We start from the raw sequence: 16971 nt of genomic DNA, 5'->3' as shown, positions 1-16971 counted from the left end.
TCAGTTTTCACTATACCTTAATCAATCAAATAAAAAGAAACCTTCTCACTTCTGTATGTAGCATTATTAGTAGCACTTACAATGGTTTGACTAATTGAAAGCTAATCTACCTGCAGGATTCATGCTGTTTTGACTTCATGGTTGATTTATGGTAGACGTCGTTATCCAAACAAACCCATTTGTTTCATATATCCTGCAGAGCTGTCATCATAACATGATCAAATGGATGGAAAATCAATCGATATACTTAAAAAGAATTCACAAACAATGTAATACTCACACACAAATCATAATGGCGGACATAATGAGAAGGAATTATAGACAACACAGGGATTAATAGAGCCTGCTTTATGTAATAATGACAGGCAGAGTATTCTTGTGTCCTATTGGGGTCTTCTGCTCAGAGAAAACTGCTCTACAGTTGATCTTTGTTTGGTCTCAGACTCCTCTTAGAGGGGAGTGTGTTAAGTTACCTTCACAACATTATCGACCTTTTTCAAAGACAGTGTTCAAGGTACAAAATAATATAGTCACATCTTATCTTGGCTTTTTCTTCAAGGAAAACAAAAACACTGACTGCCCTGAGTCCTCAGAAGGATACATATGTACCATATTTACAACTGTGGGTTGATATGAGGAAGGAAGCTTGCGTGGTAATAAAGTCATATAGATAATTTGGTATCTGTTCTTCAGATACAGTATGCAATGCACAGCAGGAATTATACAACAACATGGAACACTGAAAACATGGTAAACAGGTGAAATTATTCAGGTATTGCATAATACAAAAATGTTCGTGCTTGGACTAAACTACATTAAAAGTATATATAGCGAATGGAACTCTTTGACTCATGACATCCGGACCATATTAGAGTCTTTATAAGAACAATCAATATAGCAATTATAACCAGACATTTCATAAAAGAAAGCATCAGGGATATCAGAGGACTGTAAAATGCATGATTATGTAACTGAAGTCCAAATGGTTAGATGGTTAATTTCTCAACTTGCTATCTCATGCCAAGGACTGTATGAATGATTTCAGGTCCTACTGGACATGTGCTATCAGTTCAACTTTTTGGGATGAACTTTATTTGATAGAAAATGCAAATATTTCTCCAGCAAACACTGGGTTTAATATTGAATTTGATAAGGTGATAGCAGGCGATGTCAGTGACCTGGGAATGTATCGTGGTTTTAAATTGATACCCCAGTTTGAGTCAGCATCACTTCTGTTTTTCCTATTTCAGTATGAGTTGATCCAACAAATACACGCTGGTTTCTTAAAACAATGACACGATATTTCACAAATTACTTTTGATTAAAAAAAATTATAATACAGATGTTTTCCGTTACCTGTTGTGCTATTTACAGGTTGTTGTGATAAGAATTGCCAGATACTTAAGATATTAGTTGTGGACATATCTAATAATGGGAATACATGGCACTTGTAATGCTTAAAGCAGCAAAAAAATATGATTGAAAAGCTCGAGAGCAATGTCTCTTTATAGAATCATCGACCCAATAACAAACAGTAATGTGCAGACTATGTTGTGAGCAGTTTCATGTAAGAACTATTTTCTAATACCAATTCATCGTGCAGAAAGTTAGCTAAATGCTGGTTAAATAGATTTATGGTATTTGTAGTTTTACCATATGTAAGTTAAAGTTATCAGTTCTTCTTCCATCACTGACAACAGAGTGCAGTGATAACGTATTTCTGAAGGCTGAGCCCAGAGTTAGCATCACAAGGGTTCCGTAGTTCAAAGCAAAGCCAGCCCACATTACAATATGACGTCAAGTCCGCAGCAAATCTGGATCAGCTCCGTTGTTCTCCCGTTTTTAAAGATGTAGGTAAGGAGGAAAAGAGAGAGGGTTGTATTTTCTGACACTTTGGCGACTCACAAAGTGTCTGAAAATATTTATGACACATATTTATGTATAAAAGACAGCAAAAAGTGCATTTTGCATAACAGGTGACCTTTAATATTGCAAAAGAAAACTTTGGTAAACACATGTTTATAAAGTTTACATGTCGAAGCATGAATGAAAGACATCAGGCAAAAAACAAACTACATCACGTTCGCATGGCTGTGCATTATTTCGCCTATCTAAAGGCGGCTAATGTTCCGCGCAGAGGTTCCATGTGATGACGTTTGGTCATCTCATTTCGACACTTGTTAGCAATCGCCATGGGGTGCTATTTACTGACATATTTTATGTCATAGAACAAAACATGAAACCTTTAAAGCTTGTTTTAACCAAGTTGAAACGTTAAAAAAGAAACGTTTGAGAGAAGGAAACCAGAGGTGCTGAAATGCTAACTCAGTTCTGGTTTTTAGGACTCATTCCTGTATCACTCTATAATTCTTGACCTACTCTTTAGCCGTTTGACAGCAGCTGTACATCAGTTTTCTATCCACCTTCAGCAGTCCCTGGTTGGGTGAGTTTCCGTGCAATGCCAGCTGGCAGCCTCAGTCAGAGGCCACAGACAGCAGGACTTACAGTACCTTGTAGGTTAAACGGATGGCAGGCTTTTCAGTATTTCACAATTGAACCCACAGCTGCCCATGCTGAAGTCACGTTCAGTGCAACAAGTGCAACAAGTGCAACATCTCTACAACATTATTTAAGGCTGTGCAAATTGTTGTGTAAGAGTTCAATAGGAAAACAATAGGTCACTTCTAGCAGTATTCCATTTCTTAAATAGAAATAACGATACAGTGGGGAGAACAAGTATTTGATACAGTGCTGATTTTGCAGGTTTTCCCACTTACAAAGCATGTAGAGGTCTGTAATTTTTATCATAGGTACTCTTCAACTGTGAGGGACGGAATCTAAAACTAAAATCCAGAAAATCACATTGTATGATTTTTAAATAATTTGCATTTTATTGCGTGACATAATTATTTGATCACCTACCAACCAGTAATAATTCCGGCTCTCACAGACCTGTTAGTGTTTCTTTAAGAAGCCCTCCTGTTCTCCACTCATTACCTGTATTAACTGCACCTGTTTGAACTTGTTACCTGTATAAAAGAGACCTGTCCACACACTCAATCAAACAGACTCCAACCTCTCCAAAATGGCCAAGACCAGAGACAGAGAGCTGTGTAAGGACATCAGGGATAAAATTGTAGACCTGCACACGGCTGGGATGGGCTACAGGACAATAGGCAAGCAGCTTGGTGAGAGGGCAACAACTGTTGGTGCAATTATTAGAAAATGGAAGAAGTTCAAGATGGCGGTCAATCTCCCTCGGTCTGGGGCTCCATGCAAGATCTCACCTTGTGGGGCATCAATGATCATGAGAAAGGTGAGGGATCAGCCCAGAACTACGCGGCAGAACCTGGTCAATGACCTGGAGAGAGCTGGGACCACAGTCTCAAAGAAAACCATTAGTAACACACTACGCCGGCATGGATTAAAATCCTGCAGCGCACGCAAGGTCCCCCTGCTCAAGCCAGCGCATGTCCTGGCCCGTCTGAAGTTTGCCAATGACCATCTGGATGATCCAGAGGAGGAATGGGAGAAGGTCATGTGGTCTGATGAAAAAATGGAGATTTTTGGTCTCAACTCCACTCGCCGTGTTTGGAAGAAGAAGAACGATGAGTACAACCCCAAGAACACCATCCCAACCGTAAAGCATGGAGGTGGACACATCATTCTTTGGGGATGCTTTTCTGCAAAGGGGACAGGACGACTGCACCGTATTGAGGGGAGGATGGATGGGGCCATGTATCGCGAGATCTTGGCCAACAACCTCCTTCCCTCAGTAAGAGCATTGAAGATGGGTCGTGGCTGGGTCTTCCAGCATGACAACGACCCAAAACACACAGCCAGGGCAACTAAGGAGTGGCTCCGTAAGAAGCATCTCAAGGTCCTGGAGTGGCTTAGCCAGTCTCCAGACCTGAACCCAATAGAAAATCTTTGGAGGTAGCTGAAAGTCCGTATTGCCCTGTGACAGCCCGAAACCTGAAGGATCTGGAGAAGATCTGGTTGGAGGGGTGGGCCAAAATCCCTGCTGCAGTGTGTGCCAACCTGGTCGAGAACTACAGGAAACGTCTGATCTCTGTATTTGCAAACAAAGGTTTCTGTACCAAATATTAAGTGGTTTTTTTTATGTATCAAATAATTATGTCATGCAGTAAAATGCAAATTAATTATTTAAAAATCATACAATGTGATTTTCTGGATTTTTGTTTTAGATTCCGTCTCTCACAGTTGAAGAGTACCTATGATAAAATGACAGACCTCTACATGCTTTGTAAGTGGGAGAACCTGCAAAATCAGCAGTGTATCAAATACTTCTTCTCCCCACTGTATATAGACGCAGCGCAACAAAAAGAGTGATAATGAGAACATTACCAATCTGAAGTCGTTGTTTTCATCCCATCCCCTGACGTCAACGTGTGGATTTATTCTCAGGCAAAATACATAACCCCTAATTGCTCCTGATGGCCAACATTGTGTGAATGTTTGCAGTGGTGTAAAGTAACTAAGTACATTTACTTAAGTACGTGTAATTTACTTGTTTCCATTTTTTGTTACTTTGTACTTCTACCTCACTACAGTTCAGAAGTAAATGGTGTACTTTTACTCCACTAAATGTATTTAATACCTGTAGGTACTTTGCAGATTTGGACTAATGATGTGAAATACACTGCCTGGCCAAAAAAAAGGTCACACTCTCTAATATCCGTTGGACCGCCTTTAGCTTAGATTACGGCACGCATTCTCTGTGGCATCATTTCCACAAGCTTCTGCAATGTCACAACATTTATTTCTGTCTTGCATTATTTTTTTGCCAAGATCTTGTATTGATGACGGGAGATTTGGACCACTGCGCCAAGTCTTCTCCAGCACATCCCAAAGATTCTCAATCGGGTTCAGGTCTGGACTCTGTAGTGGCCCATCCATGTGTGAAATGATGTCTCGTGCAGTATACATAGCCATTTGAACTAGCTTCACCTTAACCAGCTTTTACTTTTACTTAAGTACAAGATCTGAGTACTTCTCCCCTATCTGAATATTAGTTAATGTTGCTCTCCCTGAGGTGGCACCTTGTTCAGCCTCTGTATAAATGTGTATTAATGAGTGAATGCTAACTAACTGTAAATGTAAAATTAAAAGGGCTTTTACGGTTCCAAAGACTGGAAACATGCTATTTAAATGCAGTACATTTACCACTTACATCAGTAGCAATATAAATGACCATGTCATCATGAGTATACAGTTTATGTTGTAAAATGAAGTATCATAGAAAAGGAGAGTATTTGTATTTGTATTGATTCAAATCAGGAAACAACTTTTTATAGCATGTTTAGAAAAAATAAAAAATTGGGGGGAAACTCCCACTCCTTCCACCTCCACCTGTGAGGAGGTGAGGCAGGGTCAATGGTCAAATTGTCAAATCATGTTGCGCCCAGTTGACCCACGTGACTGCCCCAATAAATGCAGACAGAGGGGGGCAGCAGTAGCACTGCTCCCCCCCTGCACGACTGCGTGTTCACGCATCAAGTCCAGACGTCTTGGCGCATTACATTAATATTATTAATCCACTCTAGACTCCGGCTCCAGGCTCCCGGCTCCTCCCCCGCTGATTAAATGCCGGCACTGCAGGTCAGGCAGGCGCAGTTGTACGCAGCCGGGTCTGGGGAGCTTTAGGCTGGATTTATGATCTTGAAAGCCAGCAAGCAAACATCTGAGTGTATCTTGCTGCGTCCCCCCCTCCATCCTGAAGCCTCAGCTATGAAGACCATCCTTGCTGCTTACTCTGGCGTCCTCAAAGGTAAGACGCTCTGTGGCTGGAGAACTTTAATACAGGCTACGGAGAGCAGACACACAATCCTGGGCGGTACAGAGACACACCGCATGTCAAAAGGTACTACCAAAACACTGCATGGTGATTTTAAAAGGGATTAATCCTCAGTATCACAACATGTGAGGCATGTCTGTGGTTGTTAATGCTGCTTCCAAGAAAGTAAAAAAACAAAAAAAATAAACAGTTAATGTGCAGCCCAATTTAGCTCTTTCTCTGCAGTTATATTTAAATCTCAAATTCTAAGGCTGATTTAGGAATTGCTGGTGATAGTCCAACATATTATTCTTTTTTCTTGGATGAGGTTTTAATCTGAATGAGTTTTCTGGTTAAAACTGGATTTTGTCCCTGTTTACTTAGCTTGAAATTGATTTTTGTTGCGCTAATGATACTACTTTTAAATCCAATAAACCACAGAGTTGTATTTGCAACCCATTTTGCATTTCCCTGCAGTAAAATATTATAAAATGTAGGTTTAAAGAAGAATTATTTGTGAATGTCAATATGACTATGGGATTCTTGGGAGAAGTTTGAACTTGAAAGACTTTTCTGGTAAAGACTCTGAATTTGTCCCCTAGTTACTGAGGTTGGTTTGTGCTCTGTGGTTGTAAAACTGCTTCCAACAAAGTTCAACATGCACAGTTTGATGTGCAACTCATTTTTGAATTGTTCTGCAGTTAAATATGATATCATGTAAGCTGAAGTGAGAATTGTTTGTGATTGTCCAACATATGAATAAAGGATTTCTTGGGTAAAGTTTTAACCTGAGAGACTTTTCTGGTAAAGATTTGCTCCATCATCACTTTAAATTTAATATTTATAGCTACAAATAGCTTGTGTTTCAGTATTATTTCATACCAGATTTATATGTACTTCTCCTATGAGCAGACTCTGCTGCTGTAGATGAGTATCAGTACAGAATCATCAAGGCCGTGATATTGAGCGAGTGGAACAACATTTCCAAAGCATGAGGAAAATGCTGTTTGTGACAGAAGAGCACATGCTCCACCTGTTGCTTCATCTGCAGGACATGTCAGTGTGTGTACCTCTCTGTCTGGTTAGCACATTGATCTGGCACACAGCGGGACTCGCACATGCTGAAAGTAGGCCAATCCAGCCGTGACCAGTATCCTGGCCAATTCTCTGGTCTCCCCCCATCAGCCACTGGCACACACTCAAGCTGTTATAGCCTTTAAGCCATCATAGCATCATAGTTCACAGGTATTACCAGCAGCAGCCCAGTGTGGGGTTATTTTCAGTGTGCACAGATGGGATTAGATGACAGTGTTTTCCAGGAGGGCAGCTCTTCCTCTTATTGGCTGTCTGTGTGCGCGCTTGACTAGCCTCAACTGTTCTTAGTGTGTCTTTTACTTTTTGTTCCATCTTCGCACACATGTGCTGTAGCTTCATGGCCTCACTAGCATGGGTTGGTGACTGAAAACAGCTGGTGAGTAGTTGAAATGAATATGGATATAGAGCTGCTTGGTTGTGTTGGAGGAATTGTCTTTATTTAGTTTGATGTCCAGTTTTGGAATAATACTACAAGGGCTGTTGTGACAAAGTGTATCCTTCTCATCTGCTTCTGTAACTGTGTCTTTAATACTCACCCGATTGGATATTTGATCGTTTTGATACAACTCTTATTTTAACTCCTGAATTTCCCCACAGGGATTAATAAAGGTAAATCTTATCTTAGTTTAACTCTCCCTCATTTTGTTTCCAGGCACTGGCTCCAGCATCCTCTCTGCCCTGCAGGACCTGTCCGTGGCTTTTTTGCCGTGCAGATCCAAGATGGAAAAACATCTGCAAGTCATCTCGGTGCTGCAGTGGGTCCTCAGCTTCTTAGCCTTGGGTGAGCGAGTGTGTTTGGGTGTGGGCTCATTTTACTTAAGCCAGAGGAAAGTAAAGGAACATGGGAGGTTTAGCTGTAGGCTCATTAGTCTCATGTCAAGAAGGTCATGTATCTGAGCTGCACACGGAGGATTGTTGTGTCTGACTCCTGTTTACCCTTTCAGCCTTTCACAGAATGTGTAAGCCTTAAGTTAAGCCTTTCATTACATTTGTATTCAAACACTTGTTTGCATTTTCTGCTCTCCCCCCAGGTGCTGCCTGCACTTTGCTGCTGATCTACATGTTCTGCACTGACTGCTGGCTGATTGCTGCCCTGTACACCGCCTGGCTCATCGTTGACTGGAACACCCCAAAACAAGGCAAGATTTTTAAGATGTCAATCTAAAATTTTGTTGCACAGATTTTTGAATTTTATGGGAGGAAAAAAAAAGTTGCCCGTGGATGATGATGATAATGATGAAATTTATCTTGGATAATTGTTAAAATATTGCAAGGATAGATTATTGTTTAAAGAAATAGTGTAAAGGGCAAATGAACACACTGTACTTTGTGTTTAGTGCCAATTAGCAAATGCTAAAATGCTTACAAGCCAGATTAAGTTAACTGATAACACTTTGTACGTTAGCATTTAGCTAAATGTTATTGTAAATAATGTAAACTATTTTTGTAGACCAAACAAGTATCATTATGAACATTATGGGCTCTTGATGGTCACTTTATTCACTTTTTAACTAAATTATTAATGAAATAATTAATATAAAAATAAAAATAACAGATGAATCCGAACTTTAGCTGTAGTTTTGATGTAGTGAAGTGATTTCTAATCTGTAGTGTTCTCTGTAGGTGGCAGGAGGTCCTCTTGGGTGAGGAACTGGACAGTGTGGACATATTTCCGAGACTACTTCCCAATCAGGGTAGGTGACTGTCAGTTTCTTGGTGTACTACTGCTAATTTATCATTTTAAACACTCAAGATAACAGTATGTACAAAGAGATGTCGGAAGTCCAACCAGTTCTGAAATGAACCATCAAAACATTTGTGGTCTCACACCCCCAAAAAGTTTTTCTAACTTAAGCTCAGGGTAGTCCGTACTGTAGGATTTAACCTGTTCATCGATTGACAGCCATGCAGAGGTGTATCATTGTAGATAAGCTTATCAGGGGACGATCGGGTATCAGCTGTCGGCTACACGCTGTACCTCGTCCCTGGTTGATTGTGATGACTGTTTGACTTTGGTCGGGAGTTTTAAACTTTGTCCCACCTGATAGGCGAAGGAGCAGCGCTGAGCTTGTTTTGCCCAAAGGTGTTCCTCCCCACTGCATCTTCAGCCACTCGCACGTAAACATAGACCATGCGGGTTGTGCATAACTCAACAGTTGCAAAAGATCCAGAAGTCCTGGGTGGAGTGTGTTTATAGAGGCGCCACATGATTCAGTCAGTTGTCATGGGATTTTTACTTGAATCATCACTTTTGTACAGAGCTGATTAATTGATTAGAGGATTACCACACTTTGGTTATTAATTTAACATTTAACATCAAGTACCAATTATTCTCCGGTTCCAGCTTCTCCAATAAAATGTTGTAAACTTTATGATATTGTCTCCTGGGGGATAGACATTTTTTCAGCCCCAGGACTGATGGATACTAAGCTAAATATATCTCAAAAATGCGATTGCTATCACGTAAAACAGAGCTGATCCATGTGAATAAGATATTCTCATCAAACCTGATTTATTGCTCTCTGTAGATGAATTAGCTCTGGTTTGAGCCTCAGAATGCTAATGGGTCACTAGCTCTCACAAAGCCTGTTTGATTCCATCATTGTGTAACTTAATGTGTTAGGAACAACTGACTATGTTTCAGAGAATAAAAGCCCTTTCCATCTTGTGATGAGCTTATCTACTGCACAGTGTCAAAGACAAAGAGAGTTCACCCAAGTAGGAGGAATTTGAAGCCCTACTCTTTACCTGTGACCTTTGTTCATCACTTTGATTTGCACACTGTTTTCTGTATAGTCACTCTTCTCAATGAGTTGATGAGATCCCTCTTTTTTTTCCAGTTAAAATGTGCATTAAGTGATGAGAGTACAACAATTATCAGAATCAGAATACTTTATTTATCAGGCGAGAAATTGGGTGACAGTTGCTACATTTTAGAATATAATAAAAGATAATTAAACATATATAATTATTATATTACTACCATGAAAAGATATTAAAGTGAGGATGTGCAATAAAAAGCAAAAAAAACAAAAACATATACATAAGAAGTTAAAATAAAATGTCTAATAAAATAATTAAATAAAGACAATTATTTATATATATTTAAGAAGTAAAGGTTCAAATGTGGTCATTGCACTGCACCAAATGAACAACAAAAATACATTTGTTTGACCTATGATCACCCTCACCTTACTTCAAACGTGTTTGTCATCACTCAGAAAGTAATTAGGAAGATCCAAAGTAATTCATAATAATGATAATAATATGTCTTATGTAAGCTTCATGTAGCCTTAGACCTACCCAAAAGAGAATAACAAGTGAATTTAATATGAATGAATCCTGGCCTGTGGCTGAAACGGACAGCAGGGTATATCTGCAGGGCATCAATTGATTGCAAGGCAATTGATCTAATCTATCATAAGCATATGACTACTAAGCATACGAGCTGGAAGCCATGTGGTCAAAGTCCAAAGCAGCCTTAAAAGCAGTGATGACTGTCTGGCTGAACACAGGAAACCGAGTCTCTCCTGTAATATGTGAGTGCTACCCGGCTAATGTGGTCTCGCCTGTATCTCTTTCCTTCCTCTCGCTGTATGAAGTGTTACATGCTAATCCCATATCTTTAATGAGATCTCTTTGCTAATGTGTGATGCAACCTTTATGTTTGACTAGCTACCAAGGCATCTGTGTGTACACATTGTGATGAATCCAAGTCTACAGTGCACATCAGTTGGTTTCCTAGGAATTCTGCAATTTGTCAACTTTACCATGAAAACAAGAGGTTAAAATATAGCTGTATAGTTGTACTTTATTGCTGCCAATACAATATGTATGTAGACTGTGTATAATGGGTCAGGGTTTTACGACTGTTCCCGCACACAGAGGAGAGTCAGGCTTGGTTCAGGCTGATAACACTGTCCTTGATCTACTAAAACATAAGCCGTGCAACAAACTCATCCTACACACCTCTTCTAAAGTGGTGGTGACAATTTATTGATTAGGTAGGATGAAAGATTGCATTTACTGTACTGTGTACATTTTAAATAACTCCAATATTAAAAACACCAGACATACTGTGTGTGTGGAGAGTAACAGACAGGAGCACTGAGCTGATTTCATTATTTATTTATCCAACATACTAAGGTGTAGTACTGCTTATATGTAAACTAGCATGCTTGAATCATTTAATATGTTATATTTACATGCTATTTTTAATCAGGTCTATGTTCCTGTAGAATCTTATTATCTTCTTTTTTAAAGGGAAATTTTTAACAAAAAATAAATAAACAATTATAATACTAATAACATTTGCACTGTAAAAATACATCAAATAGAGGTTTATTGCATCGTTTTTGCAATCTTTTTAGATAGATATATAAAGACATGCTTCTTTACTGTTTTTGAAACAATGTAAATTTAATATTTTTGATCAGACAAAACCATTTTATTGAAGACATCAGCATCATTTGGCTCAGAAAATAGCATGACGTTCAAGCGATTGATGGTAGGAATTACATAAACAGATTCATCCATAATGATAATACTAATGCTTAGTTTTAGCAACATCTTGGTAAACAATGGTACGTTGTGTTGATTTATAGTAAAATAAATAAACTATAATGAAATGAATAATAAAAATGTATATGCATGGCACATGGTCAAAACGATGATACAAAGAGATCTACACAGACAAAAATATCCAGGAAAAACACCAATCAGGCAAAACCTCTAAAGATGATGTGAGAACATACTGTAATTCAAACTCTAAGTATTAATAAGTATTTAGTTTGGAAAGGCACACAGCTTCTGTCCCTTCAGCCATATTGGCCGGTAACATGACATCTCTGCGATCAGATGTTCCCGGTCCAGCAGTGATGGACCGAGCCTCACACTGCTCCTCTTTGTGCTTTTCTCCTCCAGCTCATTAAAACCCACAACCTGCTGCCCAGCCGGAACTACATCTTTGGCTACCATCCCCACGGGATTTTCTGCTTTGGTGCTTTCTGCAATTTTGGGACAGAGGCCACGGGCTTCTCTAAGAAATTCCCGGGCATCAAGCCCTCCCTGGCCACCCTGGCAGGAAACTTCCGCATGCCTGTGCTGCGAGACTACCTGATGTCTGGAGGTGAGAGGAAGTGAGGAGCCCTGGAGTGTGTTCTTCTTAAAGTCTGACACTGATAGCTGTATCTGGGAGAGAGCGGACCTTTGTCCTGTAGCGCAGCTGAAAGAGCTTCTGTTTACTTGGATTTGCTGATTTTACTGATTGATAGAGAGTTAACTGTTCTGTTCTGCAGGGCTGTTTGCACTGCAGCTTTACCCATAGATACTGTACGTACACTCTGAGGTTACTGAAGGTCATTGCACATTGGACATTGTTGTTTCCAATTGCTTCTTTGGTGAATCGACTTCATAGAATTTTTTTTTTGACATGTTGAGGTACAGTAATGTTATTTTCAGCTGCAATCAGTCAGATTTTAAACCCTTTTTTTTCAGCATGCTTAGCTGACTATTATCAAGTTAAAATAAATCACAATAACAGTATTGCAATGTTTATGGACATTCAAGACTTTATTTCTTTTTTTATTGGCTATATTTATATTGTTGAGGAAATTAATTACACTCAAAATACTCTACGACAAAGAGAGAACCTAAAAAATCAACAGGAATAATTTAAGAAGTGCTGGGATATCAGCATTAAATGTTTTAATTCTCACACTTATTAGCAATACTGATATATCCTTACACCCATAGTGCTAGACTTGTGGGTTTTGCCACATATGAATTCTTTAAGTCCAAAAAAGACAACATTTTTATACTTTTTTTTAAAAACGGATCTCGTAGGAATACGAAACAAGTCAATGTATTAGCCTCTTTACCACTTTTAATCATCTCTCCACATCTTGTTGTCCCTCTCAGGGATCTGTCCAGTGAACAAGAACTCCATAGACTACCTGCTGTCTCGTAACGGGACAGGAAACGCTGTGGTCATCGTCGTTGGAGGGGCAGCGGAGTCTCTGCAGTGTGCACCAGGCATTAACTCAGTCACCCTGAAGAACCGCAAAGGCTTTGTGAGGCTGGCGCTGCAGAAAGGGTGAGACAAACAAGCACACGTGCAGTAAACTAACCCCAGCCGGGACCAAACCTGAACAGAACATGAACAGTTCAGCATTCTATGGACTGAAGTGACTCAGTGGAAGGAACAATTTAAAAGATTAAAAGTCCCAGAAGGGTTAAATGACCATCTGCAAATCTGTTATGAATGTGCAGTGTTGTCTAACGTAAAGCTTGGAGCTGGTCCGGGCCTTTCAGAAGGGTCAGACTGCATAACCAGCATGGACCTCCACCATGCCTTAATAACTATAACAAATTGTTCTATAAAGGGAGGTGTTATTAATCCTATTAACCCCAAAAAAAAGCCTTGTTATATAGCTGTGGCTTATCACAGGGGTAACCTTGTCCAAAGAAGCTTAGAACTTAATAGAAAAGATATTCAATGGTGCACGACTTTTTTCATAACAGCTAGGTTAGCATTCCAGCTGAAATAAGCCTCGGATGTGAATTGAGGTCCCTTGGTTTCAATGCTTATAGAACAGAGATTAAACCTGTTGAATAAGGTGACTTAACCTGAATTGCACTGAAAACTGAATGAGAAATACATTTGAAAGGTTTTATTATCACAAATGTATCAAAAGGCACCTTATCGGAAGTAGATCGCACAAGACATTTTCTGGTTGCTACAAATCTATTATGTGCTCAACAAAAGGATGTTTTTTTGGGGGATTTTTTGACTTTGTCTTTGTAAAATTCTGATTTAGTTTAATATTTTCAGGCATTGAAAGAAATATTCAAATGAAACAGTGAGGGAATTATTTTTTGAAGTGCACTCAGCTCACAGGAATAAGTTCACTTTTGTTTCAAGTCATACCACAACAAGTTTAGGATGTACATGAAACACATCCACACATATTGACATTGAGCAGTAATTAAGTTAAGAGTTCCGAAAGTTTTCTAGGTGCAGGTTTTCTTTTGAAATGTTTGCAACTGATCAAATGTTGCATTTGAAGCATGGCTACAGATCAAGGCACATTTATTTTCAAGGCAACAGCAAGCGTTCACATGAACCTTATCGTACCTGTTTACCCAACAAAACTTTGGCTGTTCACCAATAATAACTCTGAATTTACAGTAGACTCACCTAGAAAAGTCTGTGATTTTGCAAACTACAGCACTCTCAGCCTACTGTACTTACTTTTTATCAGGACTGACTGAATGAATGATGATCACCTGATAAAACCACAACAAATACACTTCCTTTTGGATGATCTTTTCTTGTCTGGCAACTGAAGTGGGCCTGTCAGTGATGTAAAGACATGTGTATTAAAAATAAAACATCCAGCTGATGGTTATCACAGAGGAACCTTGCTTTAAAGTGAGACTTCAGGTGGACTTGCATATGAATGTTCAAGATTTAAATGCTTAATGGTCATATGCACAGCAGCTAAGGTGTAGAAGATCTTAATTCCCAGGCTCCTTCAACAATGCAACATAAAACAATTAAAGACATTTAAAAAAACAACAACAAAAGTGCAATAAAAAACAGAGTAGAATAAAAAAGTGCAGATTATGTTGCAAGAGCAATGTGCAGGAGAGGTAAACTATATACAGTACATGTCAAATAAAATGAAATACACTTAGCTAAATGTTGCAGAGAATGTTGAAGGTGACCAAGTAATGTTAAAATTAAAGGGTCAAAAAAACAATTGCATTACGCTTTTAAAAAATTGTTTTAGTTTGGGAAATATTTATTTAATAGCCTTTTTGTTTTTTGTTTTTTTTATGTTTACAAAGTTTCTACCACTTTACCCTGTTGTTATGTATATTTTATTTGTTGTTGTCTACAATATACAACCCCACAGCGCTTCTGTGAGTGTACATGTAGGGACAGCGGTTTAAGTCATCCTCTGTGTCTCCTCAGGTCCGACCTGGTTCCAGTGTATTCCTTTGGAGAGAACGATGTCTACAAGCAGGTGATCTTTGAGGAGGGGACCTGCTGGAGATATCTTCAAAGAAAGCTGCAGAAGATCCTAGGCTTTGCCCCGTGCGTCTTCCATGGATGTGGCCTGTTCTTTGGCGACTCCTGGGGCATGGTACCTTATGGGAAGCCTATCAGCACCATAGGTAGGTGTGTTTACTAATTAGAGAGAATCAGATTATCTTTGAAAATGTCAACAAACTGCTATTTGTGTACATTGCAGTTGACAGATTAACAGACAGGACAAAGTCGATATTTGCTATGTGTGACTTTGATGCTGTGTTTCTGGTTAGAAATGTTTCTGAGAATTTCAACTGCACTTTGATAAGCTAATTTCAATCCTCTCCTTTTCTGTTGTAGTTGGGGAGCCAATCACAGTTCCAAAAATTGAGGATCCAACTGACGAGATGGTTGATCTGTACCATACAATGTACATCAAGTCTCTCCAGTGCCTGTTTGACAAGTACAAGACCCGCTTTGGCCTGAAAGAGAGCGACGTTCTGTATATCCAGTGAAAGGAATGGGGTCCATGTTGAAGTTCTGAACTGTGACAGCACCCTTCAATCCCCTCCTGCACATTTCCCCAACCCATCCCCATCCTATCTTGGTGCCTGTTGTTTTTTGTTTTTTTTATATCTCTGGACTGCAAATTACACGTTTGCTAAAGAAACTTTTGCTCTGTGCATGGTTTCACACACACATAGGAATGCTTGCTTCTCAGGAAATGGCAGGTTGAAAGGATAGTCACCTCTTTGCTGCTGTTATCAGGTTAAAGCATATTGGCTGGACATCAAATCCCACATCAAAAAGCATGCCAATATTCCTATTGCCATTCCCAATAAAGGCGTCATGTTTGGGCTGTCTTATCAGTGCAGAGGGGGCTGAGTTCCACGAGATGGAGCTGGAGAGTCACTCGCAGGACTTGAGAGAAGTGCCAACGCTTTTGCTGTCTTTCACTCATTCAGTCATACAATTCTCCCTCTGCTCTTTCAGATCCTATTATATGCTAAATGCACAACCAATGCAAATGGAAGATACCACTTCATTATTGGGATCATAAGCCCAAAGTTTAATTGAGCCAAAGACCTCTGTGGTCCCCACACAGAAATGTACGTCACATGTATGAGAGCCACCATTGAAGGAGTTCTGCAGGGTGGATTTATATTGTGAATGCACATTACATGTGTGATTGTATAATGCCATTAAGTATTAATTGTATTCTATAGGGGGAAGAAACTTTAGTGTTTGTCCCTCAATGGATATTTCTGATGCACTTTTTGTATTGCTGAATACCTTCTGAGGTTTTTGTGCCTTTTGATATGAGGTTTTCCTAGACAGTCAAAGTGATGCTTGGCTTGGTTTCTATTTTTTGTCCTACTTTTGTCCAGGTCTGGATGTATTTTGTCTATGCAACAAAATACTCATATCCAAAGGAAGGGTTTGTTGGTTAAAATCCTGGATGTTGGATGATTTCAGTGTACAGCGGCTGGGTGATCATTGAAAAGAAAGGGATTAAAAGAGTCTTAATACAAGTATTATGTTATGTTAGAGGGTGTCACTAATACTTTTGTAAAATAAGAGTATGTGAGAAAAAAAAATATCAAAAAAGAATTATTAAAGTAAGCTTGTGTCAACAAGATGTACAGGAAGATGGGCGATACGTGATTTGAAGAGAAGTCTCTTCTGGTTTCACTGTTGTGCCTTCTTATAAAGAGCAGTGTAATCCATGTTTGGGAAAAATTGCAAAAAATAAACAGAGGCCTGTCTGTATGATGAATGGCATCATTTGTCTGCTGATATTTAAATTAAACTTTTGTATGTTTTCAGAAGAAGATGTGTATGTTTGTCTGTCTTGTTTTTGGAAACATTTAGCCATTACTCGTATATTTACATATCATTTATCACATTATTTTATTATGACCATCTAAGCCAGTGTGGAACCTCAATATAAGCCCTTACTCTACACACACCACCTTAAGTAACTATAAGGCTAAGACATGTCTCTCAACTTTCAATTCAAAGGTAAATGGTGTACTTTTACTCC

At 39.1% G+C, this 16971-nt stretch overlaps 1 protein-coding gene across 3 annotated transcripts; it reads left to right on the top strand.

The window, feature by feature from the left end:
• Window positions 1-5498: 5498 nt before the first annotated feature.
• On the top strand, window positions 5499-16759 carry dgat2 (diacylglycerol O-acyltransferase 2). 3 transcript variants are annotated; one of them, XM_063896235.1, is made up of 8 exons: window positions 5499-5791; window positions 7545-7673; window positions 7924-8031; window positions 8516-8586; window positions 11816-12020; window positions 12812-12986; window positions 14871-15073; window positions 15288-16759. In XM_063896235.1, exons 1-8 carry the CDS (start codon window positions 5677-5679, stop codon window positions 15440-15442), a joined length of 1161 nt encoding a protein of 386 aa, XP_063752305.1. In that variant the 5' UTR covers window positions 5499-5676; the 3' UTR covers window positions 15443-16759. The 3 variants fall into 3 exon arrangements, with proteins under 3 accessions (XP_063752305.1, XP_063752304.1, XP_063752306.1); XM_063896234.1 differs by having other exon boundaries at window positions 5499-5884; XM_063896236.1 differs by lacking the exon at window positions 5499-5791 and adding an exon at window positions 6825-7268.
• The last annotated feature ends 212 nt before the right edge of the window (window positions 16760-16971 follow it).

Source organism: Eleginops maclovinus, chromosome 11 (genome assembly GCF_036324505.1).
Source record: "Eleginops maclovinus isolate JMC-PN-2008 ecotype Puerto Natales chromosome 11, JC_Emac_rtc_rv5, whole genome shotgun sequence".
NCBI lineage: Eukaryota > Metazoa > Chordata > Actinopteri > Perciformes > Eleginopidae > Eleginops > Eleginops maclovinus.
This window is presented reverse-complemented; position numbering and strand designations above follow the sequence as displayed.